The 19013-nt window shown below is 56.5% G+C and overlaps 1 protein-coding gene across 3 annotated transcripts in view; it reads right to left on the bottom strand.

Annotated features, from left to right (window-relative positions):
• The window catches only part of ZCCHC14 (zinc finger CCHC-type containing 14), a 65281-nt gene that overhangs the window by 22773 nt on the left and 23495 nt on the right, over positions 1–19013 (bottom strand). For 2 of the 3 annotated variants that reach the window (XM_047791864.1, XM_047791865.1), the window contains exons 2-3: positions 13186–13309; positions 2111–2184 (exon numbers count right to left, since the gene is read on the bottom strand). The exons of the other annotated variant lie outside the window; for it this stretch is intronic. In XM_047791864.1, coding sequence (XP_047647820.1) covers positions 2111–2184; positions 13186–13309 — 198 coding nt within the window. The remainder of the gene's footprint in view (positions 1–2110; positions 2185–13185; positions 13310–19013) is intronic. 3 annotated transcript variants of the gene reach the window in all.

Below are 19013 nucleotides of genomic sequence, written 5' to 3'. Positions count from 1 at the left end.
ATAAAGCACTTTGCTTTCCTAGCGCAACAGGAGCCTCAAGCTGAGCACACACGCACCACGCGCTAGCTCCTGCCAGCAGCCACCCCGTACCAGCAGGAGAGCAACTCACCTGCACAGGACAGGCACACAGCAAACGCACACTCTGCATCTAAGAGGACAGTCGCTTTAAAAACACGACCCTCTTTCCCCTGTGCCTCCAGTGGCCACCCCACAAATGCGGTCTGAGTGTGAACTGCTGCGGGCCCGTCACGTTCCTGCTCCTGCGAGAAAACCCGCCCAGCTGCCGGCTGGTGCAGGGTCACACTTCGCTCCACTCTCCTCTGTTAGCGCATCAGGAGAAGCAAGCGTCTCGACAACCGAAGCTGCTGCTTTACGCACTCAAATGCTTCATTCAGCTTCGCCACTTGGGATGGAAATGTCTTTAACGGAACGTGAACCCCGCGTGACAGGTGGCGTCAGAGCCAGGACCCACCTACAGGCTGGCGGCCCCAGGCACCTGGTGGAATTGCCCACTTTGCTTTCAGAAGACTCGGGGTGTCCCTCTCCTGGCTGCCTGTTGTCCCCCATCCTGATCATAAGTCCCTCCTCTGGGAGAGGCTGTGTGAGGCCAAGGGTCTGTCCTGCTGAAGCGCGTCTCTTTACAGGGAGGCTGCGGACTGGGCGCGAGGCCAAGCCCCGTGTAATCAGCAGCCCCCAAACGGCCTGGCGCTCAGCGGTTCCCCAAGAGGCGGGCCCTGTGTGTGTGGGGGGGAGATCCAAGAGCCAGAAGCCGACAGCAGGGCAGGAGAGAAGCGGACACCCCCAGGGTCAGGGGCGCCCTGGGCTCCCGAGCCCTGACCAGGCCCTGCGGAGGCTGAGACTTGGGCGCTGGTCTCAAGCGCTGACAGCCCCCACCTGCAGGAAGTCCTCCCCGCACATTTTGGACGGACACCACCAAGTGACCTGCCCCTGCAGCGCCTCCCACACCAGATGAAGACCTGACCTTGCAGGAGCACAAGTGCGTCAGGTACTGTGACGGAGCTATGGTCTTGGAGAAACCAGAGACGTGCCCACTGTACATGCACTCGGACTAACCAGAAGCTAACGCGCCTGAGGACAGAGCCCAGGGAGGCCGGCAGTGTGCCCAAGGAGAACCTCGCTGACACGCCAGGCGAGTAACAGAACCCTGGGGACACAGCCAGCCAGGACACCTCGTCCCCAGCCAAGCACGACCACGAAAACATTCTGGCGCTTACGATGTACGTGCAAGTGTCCAGCAGCTGTTTTAAGAATGCTCCTTGAAAGAAGCTGAAAATAAACTGCCCCCCCCCCCCCCCCCCGCCTTCATTCAGCGCCTGGGTGCGTGGAATGAAAACCTGAGGACGTGAGGGCTGGCGTCCGAGCTGCCGTCTCGGCCCACGAGACTCAGGGCCCCTCCCGGGGAGGTCGCAGCAGTCACACGGAGGAGCTGGCCGCCCAAGGATGCGAAGGAGCCCGGCGGTCCCGCCAGCCCCAGACAAGCGCCTCACACACCGACGCTGTCTCCGCCACTGTCGCGGGAGAGCTGTCATCCCAACATACAGAACGCTTGCATCTTCCCAAGGCTCCACGTGAGCCAACTCTGGGGACCAGCTCCCAGCAGCTGAGCATGGCAGTCCGGAGAACAGTCCACACACAGGCCCGGGCGCTCCTGTCGGCCGAGAGGTGTGGGAGAAGCACGGCTCACCTCCGCAGGTGCTTGCGCCATCCAGAACCCGTCCCGAGAGCCCTGGAGGGACTGTCTCACCCGACTCCCCCCAGGCCCCGTCCCCTCTGAGCGAGTGGAGGGCTGGGGCCCGGATGAGGTCCACACCGCCCTCGGTCCCCCGGCACTCGGGCCCGGAGCGGACCATCACCTCCGGGCCGTGCAGGAGCCCGGGCCCTCCCCGCCGCCGCCGGCCAGCGGCCCACCCAGCCCCGCCCGGAGCAGGTCCCCCGACGGGGCCCAGCCCACCTCTCGCTCCCACAGCACTGGCACGGTGCTCTGCCAAAGGACCCATCTTTTACTGGGAGAAAAGAAGCGTCTATCTGTGACAAGTGCTCCTTCCTATCCCTGAGAGGAGAAAAGAGAGAAAAAAACTTAACGTCTTACCTCAAAGGAACATTCAACATGTCTTTCATTTTTTTTGTGTGACAATCCTTTCAGGTCTATCTTTTCAACACTCACTGTAAAAGTAAACAAAACAAAACAAAACAAAACACAACAGACAAAATTATAAAAATGAAACGAAGGCTGGAAGCACACGTGATCATCGCGTCAACACAGCAGCGGGTTTCGCAGGGAGGCTCCGCGCCGGCGCCGCCGCCGGGTCTCCGCGTCGGGGTGAGCTTGCCTGGACGCAGGGCGGACGAGGGATGCAGGAGGCTGCACGCTCCGAGGTGAGGGCGTATTTAAGAGTGAAACAGAAAAAAAGAGGCAAAAATCAAAACAGACAAGGAGCGGTGCTTGCAAAGAGAACACGCGTTCATCTGAGGGCGCGCGGGCACGACCTGCTCCAGCCTCCGCCCGGCGCCAGCGCGTGGCCCTTTCAGCTGGGACAGCAGGTGGACCCAGCCGCCCAGCCGCCCAGCCGCCCACTGGCATGGCCTTCTCCCTGTCCCGGGGCAGGGCCGGCTGGAGGGGCCGGGCCAGCGGCCTTGGAGGCGACACCACGGCCCCCTAAAGCTGCTTCCAAGAGCTGAGCGAGGATGCAGAGGCCGCAGCTGCACGGGGCACCGTGACAAGAAAGGACCGTCGCCGTCGGCGAGGCCCAAGCTCTCCTCCTCTTTGTGCCTCCCTTCCTCGTGCAGGGCTGCATTTTTTTTTTCTTCAAAAAGAAAATGACACAATTAAGCTTTTAAGCACGTCAATTTTAAGATGCCAGGGAAGTCGGAATATGTGAGCAGAAATACTTGTGAGAAATAAAACACTCATCAAACCTGGCGCAGCTTCCAGACCGAACCACATAGGGGCGCACGTCCCGTGTCTGACTCAGACACCGGTGTTTCCCACGTCCTCGTCTGGCTGTGTGACATCAAGGCTCAGCTCACCCTGCTGCGGAGGCCAGACCCTGCCAACGAGGGAGGCTTCGCCAGGGCGACGGCGAGCTCCCTCCGCAGGCAGGCCCCGTGGCGGGTGCCACGCGGACGGCTGCCACCCACAGGACCTGTCTAACGTGAGCCTCGACGAGGCGCGGCAAGCCTGCCCTGCGACACTCCCGCAGCTCTCCTCGGAGGCTGCACCACCACACGGCCCCACAAGATGCTCAGGGCCACTCCCAGAGAGCTGCACAGTCCCAAGTTCAGGGACAAATCTGGGAAACTCCTTTTTGGAGCCTGCCCGTGTACATGAGCATACTAAAGGCTCTGAGAAGACCTGCGACAAATACACCTAGTTCCAGTAACAACAACTGCCAAGGTCTCTGGCCACAGACCTCTCTCCTCCCCTAAGTGTCCAAGCGCCCCAGGAACAGCCAGCAACGCTGCGCACCAGGCCTCGGGGAGGCTCTAACCCTGCAGTGCCCACCACGGCTGCCACTGAGCACACGAGCCCACCTAACCTGGTGTGAATTACAATAGAATAAAATTAAAAATCTAATTCCTTGGTCGCACAAGCGCCTTTTAAGAGCCCGACAGCCACACGCGGCCAGCGGCGCCCCTGCTGCACCACACACGGATCCCGGTCAGCCCAGGGGCTTCTACCAGGCGGCACTATTCTCGGCCGGGGCAGGGCTGCAGGCCGCCCTCGGCTGTCTGTGTCAGCAGTCTCGGGGGCACACGGCCAGGCCAGTGGGTGACGGCCCGTCAATGGCTGCCCTCTGCCCCACAACAGCAGAGCCCAGCAGTGGTGCCAGACCCCCAACGCCTCTCCCAGCCAGGAACACTGACTGTCTGCATCTCTGCAGAAAAAGCGTGCCAGGGCCGCCTCTAACCCACAACTGCTCTTTCCCCAGCTCGCCCTCCGAGGCTCCTGCGACGCGCCGGGCCACACGCCAGGGGCTGGGCTCTCGCACTCAGAGGGTACGGTCCGTCGAGGCAAAGACCTTTCAGCCCCTGAGTGTTTCTCTCGTGAGCCTCCCTAAAGGCCTGCAAAGCTGCACCAAGGGTGATATGCATCTTGGGACACACAAAAACCCAATCGGTTCAGAGCACTTGAGGCTTAAAATAGCGTCTTGCAGGAAGGAATTACTCTAAAAATAATAGTAACGTTCACTTCCTTCCTGGCAAAACAAAGACAAGAGTCCACTTGGCCGTCGAGCAACTCCCACCGCGCGCCGTGAAACTGCTCGCCGAGCCTGGCCCGCTTCCTCGGGCCGACCGTCAGCAAACAAACAGCCCTGCGCTTTTCCCAACCACGTTTAAAAGCGGACCCACGATGACCTCACCCTGTGCCAGAGCCCTACTCTGTTAAACAGCAGAGCACACAGTCAGTGGACACAGAGAAAGGTGCTCGGCACGCGCCAGGCCCCAGAACACGACGTGCGCCTAAAAGTTCCAGGACTAACTCTCAGGATTTGTGAAAAAAGTAAGAAGAAAAAACCCCAACTGGACCGAAGACAGGAAGTGACTCATCTCTGGACAGGAACATGTGAAAAGCGGATGAATGCCACTCAGCTGTTTTCAAATAAAAGAGGCATTTTGGATCACAGCCCTGAAATGTCTGTGAGGCTTTTAAAAACCATCAGATCCCCAACATGGTGCCTGTGTCAGTGTCACCAGCCACCGGCCCGCAGCCCCTCACCACGAGGGCAGCTCTGGACAAAACCCCCCCTTGCAAAGTTCTGCGGCTTTGCTGTCATTTTTTCTTTCTGGGCCGCTCCCAGGCAGATGGAGCTCCTGGGTCAGGGATCTTAACCCCCTGTGCTGGGCCGGGGATCAGACCTCCGTCCCGGTGCTGCAGAGAAGCCTCTGTTCCTACTGCACCACAGTGGGAGCTCCAGTTCTGCTCTTTTCCTCTTGGTCCCTGCTCCCCCAAAGCCGTACCTGTGTCCACACAGGCCCTGAGGATGGGGCGTGGGTGTGGATCCCCGATGGCCCGTGAGGCAGTGATGGTGGTTAACTCAGGAGGGGGGGCTGGGGGGTGCTTAACTAGGATTAAAAGACGCTTAAGCACCCCCTCAGCTTTGGAGCTATTACAAACCACATTTATAAAAACGGAAACAGGAAAAAAGGCTCACATACTACCTGAAAAACTACAAATCGATGTAAAACAACATCACAGTTGTTTAAAATGGAAAAGGAAGACTAAAATATATTCTAAAAAACGACAGAGGTCATTGTGTCGGTAGCAGAATCGTGGCTGGCTTTCCCCCAGATCTGGACCGTGTTTCCCCATTTGAGGGTACACACCTGTGTGCACACACACATTGCTGAGGCCCACTTGAAGTCGGCTGGCGGACAGCGCGGCCGCCGGCCTCTCACTGCCCTGTGAGCCCTGTGCCCACACAGTAAGTCCCAACACTTTCGCCAAGCACAAGCCAACCTGGGTCCACCCTGAGGGGCCAGGCGGCAGTGCAGCACCTGCAGGGAGAGGAGAGAGCAGAGCCAGGACGCGCACCTTCGCGTCTGCAGGGGCTGGGAGGGGACAGTGCTCTGTGGCGGGCAGACAGGAGGGTCTCCCAGGGTCTGGGCTGTGCAGGACACATGGGGTTGGGACAGAGGACTCAGGCCACCAGCCTGCTCACAGGAGAGACACAAAGAAAAGGATGGCGTGCTTCTCCCTCTTAAAATTCCATGTGTTGAGGGGTTCCCGTCGGGGCGCAGCGGAAACGAATCCGACTAGGAACCACGAGGTTGTGGGTTTGATCCCTGGGCTCACTCAGTGGATTAAGGATCTGACATTGCCATGAGCTGTGATGTAGGTCAAAGATGCGGCTCCGATCTGGCGTTGCTGTGGCTGTGGTGCAGGCCGGCAGCGGCAGCTCCAATTCGACCCCTAGCCTGGGAACCTCCATATGCTGCGGGAGCAGCCCTAGAAAGCAAAATAAATAAATAAAAATAAAATAGAATAACATTCCGTGTGTTCAAACGCTTCCTCTTTTCTTATTCCAGAGGCATGCTAGGAATTCTCCAATGACCCGAGTTAGAGCACACAGCCTACAGTGAGGGTGCAACTGCTCCCAACGACCATCTTGATAACTGGATCCACAGCTAATTCACAAACCCAAACACTAACGCAACCGCACAAGGAGGGCGGGCTAGACCTGTGTAGAAGAGCCAGGAAAACAGGAACGGCACCGAGGTCACGGCCCAGACTAGCATCCTCAAGGGTGTGAGCAGGGCCTGCTGGAGCCGCGGACCATTCTGGGAGGACGACTGACCCCAAAGCCACTCCTCCGGGACAGGCTTCCCCTGTCTTCAGCCTGGGGAGCGCCTGCTAAACGGCCACCGCCGAAGGGCCACGCCCCTTCACTGCCACGTGGCCTCAACAGATTCCAAGGGCTGACGGCCCCATCAGTACTTAGACAAAAAGAGACCACAGATAATGGATTTAACAGGCCCAAGGACGGGGCCCTCTTCTGAAACACCTTCCCTTTCTCCCCTGAAATCTTCTGGAAAAACCCAGGTGGTTGGTAGTTTCCTGTTATGTCTTGTACTTGATTTCACGTATGTTTATTAAACAGCTGAATTCTAAAATGCTCAATAACAAGAAACCAATTCAAAAGTTACCAAAACCATGCTTTTAAAAAAATATATCATAGGAGTTCCCGTGGTGGCACAGTGGTTAACGAATCCAACTAGGAACCATGAGGTTGCGGGTTCCGTCCCTGCCCTTGCTCAGTGGGTTAACGATCGGCATTGCCGTGAGCTGTGGTGTAGATTGCAGACTCGGCTCGGATCCCGCGTTGCTGTGGCTGTGGTGTAGGCCGGTGGCTACAGCTCCGATTCGACCCCTAGCCTGGGAACCTCCATATGCCATAGAAGCGGACCTAGAAAAGGCAAAAAGACAAAAAAAAAAGAAAAAAAAAGAAAAACCCAAAAAACAAAAAACAAAAATATCACAGTAGAGGTAATTATTTGTGACTGTGGGAAAAGACGAAAAAAAATTTCTAGCACAAACACCTTCTCTCAAGTTCCATACAATAGAACTTGGGGTCTTCATACTTAAACTGAACCAGAGGAACACAGATGATGCCTCCAGTTTTAAAATTCTATTACTGAAATTAAAAAAAAAAAAAAAAAAAGGGAGTTCTCTTTGTGGCTCAGCAGTAAGGAACCCGACTAGCATCCATAAGGATGAAGGTTCCATCCCTGGCCTCGCTCAGGGGGTTAAGGATCTGGTGCTGCCGTGAGCTGTGGTGCCATGAACAACAACAACAACAAATTTACTGAAATCTAGTTTTCGCCTAAAAATTGAAAAACTGTATTCTTTTTTCTTTTTTTGGCCAAACGCCCGGCATACAGAAATTCCAGGCCAGGGACTGAACCTGTACCACAGAAGCCACCCAAGCCACAGCAGTGACAATGCCAGGACGTTAACCCGCTGAGCTATAGAGGAACTCTGAAAAAAAATGTATTCTTAAACGTCTCAGCTGCATAATAATGTTCCTAAAATATCAACTTACTTTCTCACTTAGTTGTCTCTGTTAATGGAAATAATTTTCTAAGATGTTGCTGCTTTTAACTGGTGTTAAATTCTGAACGTTCACTACTGCTCGGATTAAACGGATCCTCTTGCCCATCTTTTTAGGTCATGTTACACTTAAGAACTCTGCAATTTTTTCTTTCTCTGACTTTTTTCTATCATCTGGCTTACGCTGCATGAACTTGTCAGTTCTCCAGAAATACAGACAGAAACAAAAGCAGTCCATGATCCAGAAAACAGAAAGCTGATAGAAGACATTTTTCTTTTTTCTTTGTCTTTTTAGGGCTGCACCTGCGGCACATGGAGGTTCCCGTGGGTCGAAGTGGAGCTGTAGCTGCTAGCCTACACCACAGCTCACGGTAACGCCGGATCTTTAGCCCACTGAGGGAGGCCAGGGATCAAACCCGCATCCTCATGGATACTGAACCACGACAGGAACTCCAAAGCTATTTCTAAAGTAGCAAAGATAGGAAATGGACACACGTTCCACCTGAATGGTTAGGGGGATGGCAGCTGAAGGTGGGGCCTGATGACTCTCACTCGCTTACCTATTACGGCAAGCGTTTTATTCAGCCTCAGGGTGCACTGGGCACAGCAGCGGCCATAGTGATGAAAGAATTAGAGTCCACAGCAGTACCTCTGAGCTAGTCTTCAAAGGGAAGAGCCCTTCGGGCACAGGGACATGCTGGACAAGGCCCAGGTGTGACAGCATCTGTGCTGGAGGAAGGTGTCATGGTGGAGACGAGTGACAGGAGGCCAGGCAGATGGGCTGGCCCCCAACCCACGGGGGAGGCCAGGGACCCAAGGGCTCTGCAGTCAGACCGGTCTGGTCTGAAACGTGACACTCTCCAGCTCTGTGACCCTGGGCACAGCCATTTCACCCCTGCACAAGGGGAGCTGTGGCATCGCCTGGCAGGTTCCCACCCACGGCTGGGGAGCAGACACACAGGGCACAGAGGATGAAGCCTGAACAAGGGTGGTGGCTGCGGGGCCTAGAAGAAGGCACGGCGACGGCCCTGTGGGCCAGGCCTGCCTGGGCTGCAAGGCCTCCCTTCCTGGGAGACCCTGAAGGCTGCTATCCATTGCCAGGGCTGAGACAGCTTAGGGTGGCGGTGAAATCACGGTCCCGCTTGAGACATCCCGTCTGAGAGCGTGGGTCTGTCTGGGATCTGGAGATGGACCAAGACCAGCAGGTTCACGAGGCTGGGGTCCGGCTGCACTTACATACCTGAGCGTCATCAACGGAGCAGCAGCAGCCACCGCCTGGCCCGGGAGCCACCAGGAGCCCAAGGAGGCCAAGCAAGAGAGTAAGAGCAGGTGTGCCCCCAGGGGGACAGCTGTCACCTTCCACCAGAGCAGCTCCAGAGGAGGGTGCTCAAGGAGGAGTACTGACAAGGACGGCATGGAAGATGGGGGGTGGGGAGGGGCACTCCAACGGTGCCCTGGGACGTGCTTAACCACTGGCCAGGCGGGCGGGGGGAGCCCCTAATTTGCAGCATTCACCGACTTCCAAGGCGTAAACACCAGAGCGGACCCTCCAGCTGTCCATGATGTCTTGATGACATCAAGAGGCCACTCAAATTCCTGAACCTGAACCACTGCTCTCAAGGGCCAGCAGGAGGGCTTCTGGACACCATGGAACAACACACTTGCAAGATTCTTCTATTTCATGGGGACCAGTTCACTGTCTGCTCCAAGCAAAGCCGGAGAAGTTAAAGCCGACCCCCGTCCCCTTGCTCTGTGACTCTCCACTGGGGTTCATGGAGAGAGCCGAGCCCTGGAGTTCCTGAAGCCGTCACGACAGATCAGCTCTGTCCCTATGTTCTAATCGCACCTTCTTTAGGGGCCTGAGAAACGGGTCACTCCAGTAACTCTGCACTCTGTGTTTTGGAAGAGAATCCCTAGCAGAGGGAGGCTACAAGCAGACGGGGTTTAAAAGAGTAAGAATGCACCAAAGTACAGCAAAAAAGCCAAAACAACTGCTTACTTTAGAGTGTATCAAAAAAATACAATGTCTCAGTGGCTGAAGAGAGGAAGTAAATCAAGTAAAATCAAAGTGCGGATGGAGTCGAGGGGTCTAGGCGGCAGGTGTTCACTGGAAAATTCTCTCAGCGTTACTGGATGTTTCAAAGTCTTCATAATCAAAGGGTGAAAAAGGAGCAACAGAGAAATTCAAACCACCAAGGCTTCTCCATTCCAAGCGCAACAAGAATCCCCAGTGCAGCCTGAGAAGGTAACATACCAGCAAATATATTACACTTCGGTTTTATTGTCATTTTTTTTTATAGCCGCACCTGCAGCACACAGAAGTTTCCAGGCCAGTGATCCAATATGAGCAACTACTGCCACAAACGCCACAGCTGCGGCAACACTGGCCCCTTAACCCACGGCACTGGGATGAAGACGGAGTCTCTGCCTCCGCAGCCACCCAAGCCACCGCAGAGATAATGCAAGATCCTTTGTTTTTTGGAGTGGTGGTTTTTTCTTTTTCTTTTTTTGGTCTTTTGTCTTCTTAGGGCCGAACCTGCAGCACACGGAGGTTCCCAGGCCAGAGGTCCAATCAGAGTGGTATCCACTGACCTGCACCACAGCCACAGCAACGTGGGATTGAAGCCTTGTCTGTGACCTACACCACAGCTCAGGGCAAGCCGGATCCTTCACGCACTGAGTCAGGCCAGGGGATGAACCGGCATCCTCATGGATACTAGCGGCGTTTGTTAACCACTGAGCCACGGCAACTCCAACAGCGCCAGATCCTTTAACCCACTTTGCCACCGTGGGGACTCGGGTTTTACTGTAATTTCTGTCTTACTATTATTCATGTTCTAACTTGGAATTAAGGTTTATTTTACCAAAAGTACAAGACTTTTGGGATTCACTCTTTGCTGAATTATTATCTTTCATCATAATGATGCCGCAGGACAAACACAAAATCCAGAGGGGCACACAACACAGAGCATTTACTTAGGTAAGAAAAAAAAAAGTTAGCTTCAATTTTTTTTCTTTTGTCTTTTTGCCTTTTCTAGGGCCGCACCCTCGGCATACGGAGGTTCCCAGGCTAGGAGTCGAATAGGAGCTGTAGCCGCTGGCCTTCGCCACAGCCACAGCAACACAGGATCTGAGCCGCATCTGCGACCTACACCACAGCTCACGGCAACGCTGGATCCTTAACCCACTGAGCAAGGCCAGGGACCGAACCCGCAACCTCATGGTTCCTAGTCGGATTCGTTAACCACTGCGCCATGACCAGAACCCCTAGTTTCAATTTTTAATACTGCAAACATAGATATAACCTATATAAATAAAAGATGTTTGGATTTTTTTTTTTGTCCTTTTTTTTTAGGGCCACACCCACAGCATATGGAAGTTCCCAGGCTAGGGGCTGAATTGGAGCTGTAGCTGCTGGCCTACACCAGAGCTACAGCAATGCCAGATGCGAGCCGAATCTGTGACCTACGCCACAGCTTATGGCAATGCCGGATCCTTAACCCGCTGAGCAAGGCCAGGGATAGAACCCCTGTCCTCATGGATGCTGGTCGGGTTTGTTAACCACTGAGCCACGATGGGAACTCCCTCCCTGGAATTCTTTAAGAATGCAAAGGGTCTTTGAGAAGGCAAAAAAAGTTTAGAACTGCTGATAAATGATCTGCAGTTTAATTAAGTTTAATGAAACTCTACCTCCTTCCATGGCTCACAAAAGAATAATTAAAAAAAAAAAAGTTACTCCAAATTCCAAGAACAAAGCCACAGAACCCCTTCCACTGAGAATACTATTAGTAATTTCGGCCTCACCCCCTACATTATAGATGTCTCAGTCAAAATCACCACGAGGGGCTGAGCTGGCAGAGGACACAGAGCTCCCCAGCGTGCACAAGAGCGCCGCACGGCTGTCCTGAGTGATTCAAGCCTCGGAAGGAGCAGGGGTCCAGCACCTCTGCTGCGCCAGATGCTGGGAACCAGGGACTGTTCTCTCGACTCCCGTTCCTGAAACTCGTCACAACCGAGAGGAGGGAAGGCTTTCACCTCTGCCCGTGGACGTGACCTCCTGCCAGTCTCTTCTGTCTAAGGCAGGTGTTGGCATCTCAGGCTTGGGAACTCAGTGTATCTGAGGACCGCGGCCTGCCTGGGACTCAGCTCTCCTGCCTGTGAAATGGATGAACCAGGGTACACCTGAGCCCCCCCAAGGTTCTTGGGAAGCTCAGGGGGGCCCGTGTATGCAGAGAGCTGGGACACCGCGTCCCCTGGGCTTCTGCACTTTAGAAACACAACAGCCTGACCTCTTTGCGTTCCCGTGTCACTGAGGACTTCCAAGAAGCAGAGACGACCCAACACAGCCGTGAAGCAAAGACAGCAGGAGAAGGTCAGCAACACTCAGAGGGGCCGTGGGCTTGCCAGAGAGTGGTAACGGGTGCTGGGAAAGGGTGACCAACACACCACGTTAACCCGCTGGCCAATTTCCGGAAGCGGTCAGGCCCTCTGACGGGTGAGTGGAGGTAATTCCTCTGCAGGTGACTAACACTCGGCTCGCTAGGTTTTTGCGGTTCTCTGACGTCTGAGAACAGGGAGCCACAGTCCGACTGCAGTTCTGCCTTCCTGCCCTGCTCAGCCACAGCGGGGGCTGGAGCCGGCCGCCCCGCTGTGGCCCAAAGCGCACAGCCATGCAGTCTGCAGCTCCGTCCACAGGGACGAGGGGTCGGGACTTTTAGGTCCTGAGGAGGCAGCACGAAGGTGAAGAGAGAGGCCCAGAGACGGGAGGGCGCTGCACCAGGCTCCCTGTGGGACAGTCTGGGGACAGGGAAGCAACGCCCTGTCCGGAGGCCCCCTCCCCTGAACAGCACGTTAGGAGCATGGGGTCCCTCTGAGCGAGTGACAACACCCACCCCGGGAACCGAGGCCCTGCTGTGTCTTCAGACGGCCGGCCCGGCTGGCGGGGCAGGGAGGCCTAGCCCGCGCGCTCCCAGGCTGCCAGGCGAGGCTGCTCTCACCGCGTGCGCGGCGGGCGCCGCCGGCGAGCGCCTGAGTCAGTGATGCGGGAGGGGGGCTGCTGCAGACGCTTGGGGGCTGCTCATGAGGCATCTGTGCCCGAGACGCAAGGGGACAGAGGAGGGAAGACGCACAGGACGAGCTGGTCCCCGCGTTCTGCTCCGCTCAGCGGGACTGGCTGGCGTGTGTGCACAGCGTCAGCTGCCCCGAGTCCAGGAGAGTCGGCTTCCCCACGTCCCTGCCTCAGGGCCACACTGTCCAAGTGGCGGCCGCCGTCCACACTGAACTAGTGCATCCGCAAGGAACTGAAACAAACCAAATCCGTCCCGGGAGCCACATGTCCAGCGCTCAGGAGGCCGAACGCCCCGCTGCCGCACCAGGTCCAGGAGGACCGTGCTGCTCCAGGACCGAGGATGCACCGTGGCAGCGGCGGGGAGGGGGCCTCGCAACGTCCCCCTTTCCCCTTGGTCAACATCAGGATGTTAAGATTTTTGCAGCCAAGAAACATTCACAGAGAACGTGCAGCATTTACACACCAACACACGCGCCCCGGGCGAGCACAAAGACCTGGAGGCAGGTAGGCAGCGCCCCGCGCAGGTCCCCGCGGCCCGACGGCTCACCTCTGCAGTGCTTCCCTCCCGGCCTCTTGGGCAGCGCCTCCTCAGTGGAATGTGCGGACGTGTGCAGGGCGCTCTCCAGACTGTTACCGACACTGCCCACGGGGGGCTCCGTCCTGGGGGTCACCTGGGGGCGAAAGAGAACCGTCTGATTTTCTTCCACCTAGTGCCTACGGAAGGATTTTCCTTCACATCTAAAAAATCATTTATGTTTACTGTAGCTGCAGATTCTTCTATAAAACACCTATTACTAGTGTAATGATAAGCACTCCTGGCAAAAGACAAACATTTCACCGATCCACGACTCACCACTGGAATTTATTACTTTTTATATCTTAAATCATTTATTTTTTATGGCCACACCCACAGCACATGGAAGTCCCGAGCCACGGATCAAACCCACAGCACAGCTGTGGCAGCAGCATCCTTTCACCCACCGCACAGGGCAGGGGCTGAGCCCACACCTGCGACATATGGAAGTTCCCAGGCTAGGGGTTGAATCGGAGCTACAGCTGCCAGCCTACACCACAGCCACAGCCACACCCGATCCAAGCCTTGTCTGTGACCTACACCACAGCTCACAACAACGCCGGATCCTTAACCCGCTGAGAGGGGCCAGGGATCGAACCAGTAACCTCATGGTGCCTAGTGAGATTTGTTTCCGCTGCGCCATGACGGGAACTCCCCTTCTATAGCCCTTAAAAACAACAGTAAAGAAGAGAATGCAGCAGGATCTAGTTGGGGGCATACTTCACACTTGATCTTAGCCAAAAGGCCGAGAAGTGACGGCACATTTTAAAAGCACATTTTAAAATTATGTTAAATAATCCCATTTCTAGGAATTCATCATACGAAGTACTTCCATGTGACAAAGAGGGTGGGTGACGCTCCCTGCGGTTTTGCTAACAGAGAGAAACCGAAAGCCTCCTCAGTGGCTACGACAGCACCTCAGTAAGTAGGGGCTGTGTGCCCACGGGCCCCCACTCCGTGCTGGGGCTATTTCCAGAACAAGCAAGAAAGCCCTGCTCCATCCCCCTCCCTTGTCTGAGGGTTAGAGTGAGCATGTCCTCGTGGGAACCAAGAGGCAGGGCCTGGAAGCGGGGGGTGGGCGTGGGGACTCGGAGCCACAGCAGCCTCGGGAGGAGAGGCGGCTTTCCTGGGAGCCGTGGGAAGGGACAGTACGTTTCTTTTCCTCCCCTTAGTAATGACAAGTATTTGAACATTTTCAAGCCAAGTACATTTTCGACTTGTAGGGTTTAGAAGAATAAAAATGACCCGGGATCTAACATCTTCACAGTCACCATGTAACCTAAGTCAAAACCTCCAAAGACAGCCCGGATTTTAAAGTTAACCAAACAGGTGCCAGACTGTAAACACCGCACCCCACACACAGCAAGGGAGGTCTGGGGAAGAGCGGCAGGACTGCTGGTCCCAAGCCTGAGCTCTCGCGGCTTCCCCTTGTCCCCGCCGCCTGCCTGTCAAGGTCGGGCCCAGAGGCATCTGGCAGCGTGAAGAGCCGCCAGAGGCAGTGCCACTCCCCGGGCACAACGGCACCTGCCACCTCCAGGAGACAGGACACCCAACCTGCTAGAGACGGAACTGCAGTGAGATGCAGGCCACACCCGCGCCCTCTGCGCCACCTGGGTCCCCTCCTCCTCCTGTGCCTAGGGCCCCACGCGGCCCCCACGCAAGCTCATCTAACTCGAGGAAGTAAACCCTGCCCGGCCCGCGCGCCTCCGAGAGGCCCATGCACGTGGTGACGCTCACCAGGACAGTGTTGCGAGCCACCGACAGGCTGAGGCGGCTGGGCCTTGTACTGCAACCAAACGGCACCGTCTCCTTTCCCTGGGGCGAAGCCTCTTTCACCGTCCAGTGGTCAGAGCAGTGGTCAGGAGAAATAAATCTCCTTCCTGAGAGGGTACAAGTCATCACTCCGCGAGCAAGACTTTCCATTCTGAACAGTGAGTGGAACTTCGGGAAACACCCCAGGAGGTGAACGCAGCACCTTCACCCACACAACAAGCCGGACAACAGAGTCCTGACTCGACTCGACGCCTGGGAAACGCCCATGTCCTCTGAGCTGCCCAGCAAGTAATGTGACAGCCGACCACAGACGCACCGACCCTGCGGGCCAGGGCCCAGGCCGGGGCAGGCAGGCCGTCCGCCCCCCAGACTCTCGGCCCCTGGGGAGAGGTTCAGACCCCAAGGCGCTGCATGCACACACAGGCCACAGGGACGTCGGGGGGCCAGGCGCTGGCGGAGTCCTTCTGCTTTGGTTTGTGACGCTCCCCAGGCCCCACACCCAGGCATCTGACTGCACCTCATCTGTCGGTCCCCAGAAAGAACAGCGAGCACCCCCCAACCCCCCACTCACAGGAAAAGCTGCAGGTTGTGGGTCCGCTTGCTGTCCCTACAAACGGAAAGGAAAATCTGGGAGCTACAGATCAAAATGCGTACTCCGCCCCTGACACACACACACACACACACGAAGGAACACTCTTTACAACTCCAACAACTGAGGGAAAAACCTGTTCCTTGGTATCTTCCCCAAAGCGTCTCTTCCCAGTTCTCGCGATGTTCACTTCTTCCGACCGCGTCTCGTCTTTACGCCGCGCCTTCGTTTACGTGACTGTGTCCACCTGCGTTTCCCAGAAGCGCTGCTGGCTGGTTTCCGCTGAAGGTAATGTGCCTCGCGTGACGCACGCCGCTCAATCAAAGGCTGTGCCTCACGCCCACCAGCAGAGTCCCGCCAGCCGTCAGAGGCGAGGATCGAGACTTGACCCATTCCAAGCGGCGCCTCCTGCCACCGCTGGGAGGCCGTGCGCAGACGCTCTCCAGGACAGAGTCCAGCGCAGCCCCGACGGGCCTCTCCACGAAGCTCGGAGGACCTCGCTCGCTCGCTCGGGTGCTCAGTGAGCGCTCGGCGTGCCCGCTGGCCTGGCCTTCCTCTGTGTCCTCCCACCACCCGCAGGGGCTGACTCCCGTCCCGGCTCTGACGGCTCCCACGCTGCCCCCACCGCATCCACTGCAGCCACCGAGCTCTGCCCCGGCGGTGCCCTTGGCCTGGACGCCCCCTCCTGGCCTGCACGTCCACACTGGGACGTCGCTGGCGGCAGCTCGGGGAAGCAGGGCTTTGTCTGCTTCGTCGGCTTGGCTGCTGCGTCCCCTGCACGTCCAGCAGGGCCTGGCACACGACAGGCACGGAGTCGGTAAAAGCACCGAGACGAATGAATGCCTCGCCCGATGTTCGTGAAATACAGCACTGACCTTCTATTTCAGAGTAAAATTTCCGCCCTCTAAAGTTTGTACTACACAACCACTGAGGACTTTGCCAGCTCCAACAAAGGACTGAAAAAGCTGTAGCCATGAAAGAAATCAGACTCTGAAGCACGTGACTTGTCACAAGGCACACGCTCCACCATGTGGCTCTCCCAGGCAGTGATTTTGGTCTGTCATTCCCTGCACACCTAGGGTTAAGGGAAAGGGTTAAACTCCCCAGCACGTGACTCAAGCAGCTGGCACCTGGCTCCAGGCACCAGTCCTCCAATCGGCACAGCTACTTTTTTTCTTTTTAATTAAAATTGTTTTTTTGTCTTTTTTGCCATTTCTTGGGCCGCTCCTGCGGCATATGGAGGTTCCCAGGCTAGAGGTCTAATCGGGGCTGTAGCTGCCAGCCTACACCACAGCTACAGCAACGTGGGATCCAGAGCCACGTCTGCAACCTACACCACAGCTCACGGCAATGCCAGATCCCTAACCCACTGAGCAAGGCCAGGGATGGAACCTGCACCCTCATGGCTCCTAGTCGGATTGGTTAACCACTGAGCCACGATGGGAACTCCTCAGCACAGCTGTTTAAACAGAGCCCAGGCCCCTGCTTCCAAACACCTCCAGGTCTTGTTAAAACACAGGTTCTGATGCAGAAGGTCGGGGGGCCTGAGACTCTGCACTTCTGACCAGCTCCTGATGTTTCAGGAGTATTTCAAGATAAAGGCGCTCTGAGCATCCAAAGGTCAGACGGCCGTATTCCTGGGGGGCTGTGAAAAGGATGCCCAGCAGTGTGCAGAAAATCAGGTCCGTGGCACTCAAAGGCTCTCCCTTCAAGGGGAGGATCAGCTGGAGCCTGGAGAAGGGCAGTGGGCCTCCCGCTGGCTCTCTTCTCAGCTCAAGGCCTCTGACCAGGGAGACCCTGAGGCACACGGGCTGCTTGAAAGCTCTGCGTCTAGGAGTTCTCTAGTGGCTCGGCAGGTTGTCACGGCTGTGGCTTGGGTCTAATCCCTGCCTGGGAACTTCCACAGGCTTTGGGCACAGCCAGAAAAAAAACCCAGAAAACCCCCCAAAAACTGATCATCTAAAATTTACCCTGACAGTCATGGACCAGAATCAGTTTCGGAGTTCCTGTCGTGGCTCAGTGGTAATGAACCTGACCAGCATCCATGAGAACACATGCTCAATCCCTGGCCTCACTCAGTGGGTTAAGGGTCCGGCGTTGCTGTGAACTGTGGTGTCGGTCGCAGACGCGGCTCGGACCCCGCGTTGCTGTGGCTGTGCTGTAGGCTGGGGGCTGCAGCTCCGATTTGACCCCTAGCCTGGGAAGCTCCATATGCCATGGTGCAGCCCTAAAAAAGCAAAAAAAAAAAACCCCAAAAACGACAAAAAAAAACACACACAGAAAATCTGTTTCACAAGAGCTCTTTCAGCGTCATCGGAGTGGGACAAGCCAACACACAGTGGCACTGAGGCAGAGCAGGGAACACAGGCTGTGACAGAGAAGCTGCCCGAGTGTCCACAAGGCTCCCTCCCTCCCGGGCTCAACGGGCATCCGAAATGGCTCAGAAAATGCAACACCTGAAGAGGGGTTTAACTTTCTTTGTCCAAAAAAATTAAAAATACCCTTTAGACGTGCAATGAGGGAAGCCTCCAGACGCCCTCCCAGATACACAGCTCAGGTGGGTGAAACACACGGCGTTGCAAGTACCGATGACACTGGAGGCGGTTTCCAAGTCTGAGAAGACAGGGGAGCTTTCTGAGGGTCGGGCCAGGAGGAGCACACACGCCATCTCCGGATGCCTCGCCCACCGGGACAGGCAAAGGGGTGTGTCTGCTGGTGACCAGGTCGGAGCACGGGAACCTCCACTGGGGTCTCTGCCCACTTTGTCACTGCACCAGATGCTGCTTCCAGGGGGCAGTGAGGTGAGGCTGGCGAGGGTGGACACGGAGCAAGCCCAGGGGCAAGGCGCCAGCTGTGGGGGCACCAGGCCAGCTGGCCGTGCCAGGGCACCGCTGCCTCTCGGCCCGGAAGCGCAGGGGGCGCCGGCCAGAGCCCCGGCCGCCTCGCTCCTTCCCCACAAGCACTGTCACCCGTGGGAACGGTGCATTTCGATGCCTCCCAATAGCTTCTTGCAGCCACCACCGAGTTGAGACCCTTCACTCTATTTTTACAGCGCTCCTTCCTGGAGGCCACAGGGAAGGTCACCGCCCGCTCCCATGCGCCTCTCCTGGCGGGGGCGTCTGCCCTGATGAGAGCCTTCCCCCTCTTACGGAAAAGCAGCCTCCTCTGCCCACGAGGAGCCCCCGGACCCAGAGCAGAGAAGCCCCCAGGATGTCCTCATCGGGTTGCCGGCCCAGCAGCACACTCCCTCCTCCACCCACAGGCAGGCAGCTCTGTGACCCAGCAGGTTCTCGGAGGCGGCCCCAAACTCGGCCTCTCCTCGTGCGCCCCAGGCACCCCACGATCAACAGCTAAGTGCCCCCTGGTGGAGCGGGGCGTCCCCTGAGACCTGGGCTGTCGTTTACATGAATCCCTGGATAAAGGTAAGAAGCTGACGGGA

Source organism: Phacochoerus africanus, chromosome 8, assembly GCF_016906955.1.
Source record: "Phacochoerus africanus isolate WHEZ1 chromosome 8, ROS_Pafr_v1, whole genome shotgun sequence".
In the NCBI taxonomy this organism is placed as follows: Eukaryota; Metazoa; Chordata; class Mammalia; order Artiodactyla; family Suidae; genus Phacochoerus; species Phacochoerus africanus.
Note: the sequence above shows the minus strand (reverse complement) of the source record. Positions and strands in the feature narration are given on the sequence as shown.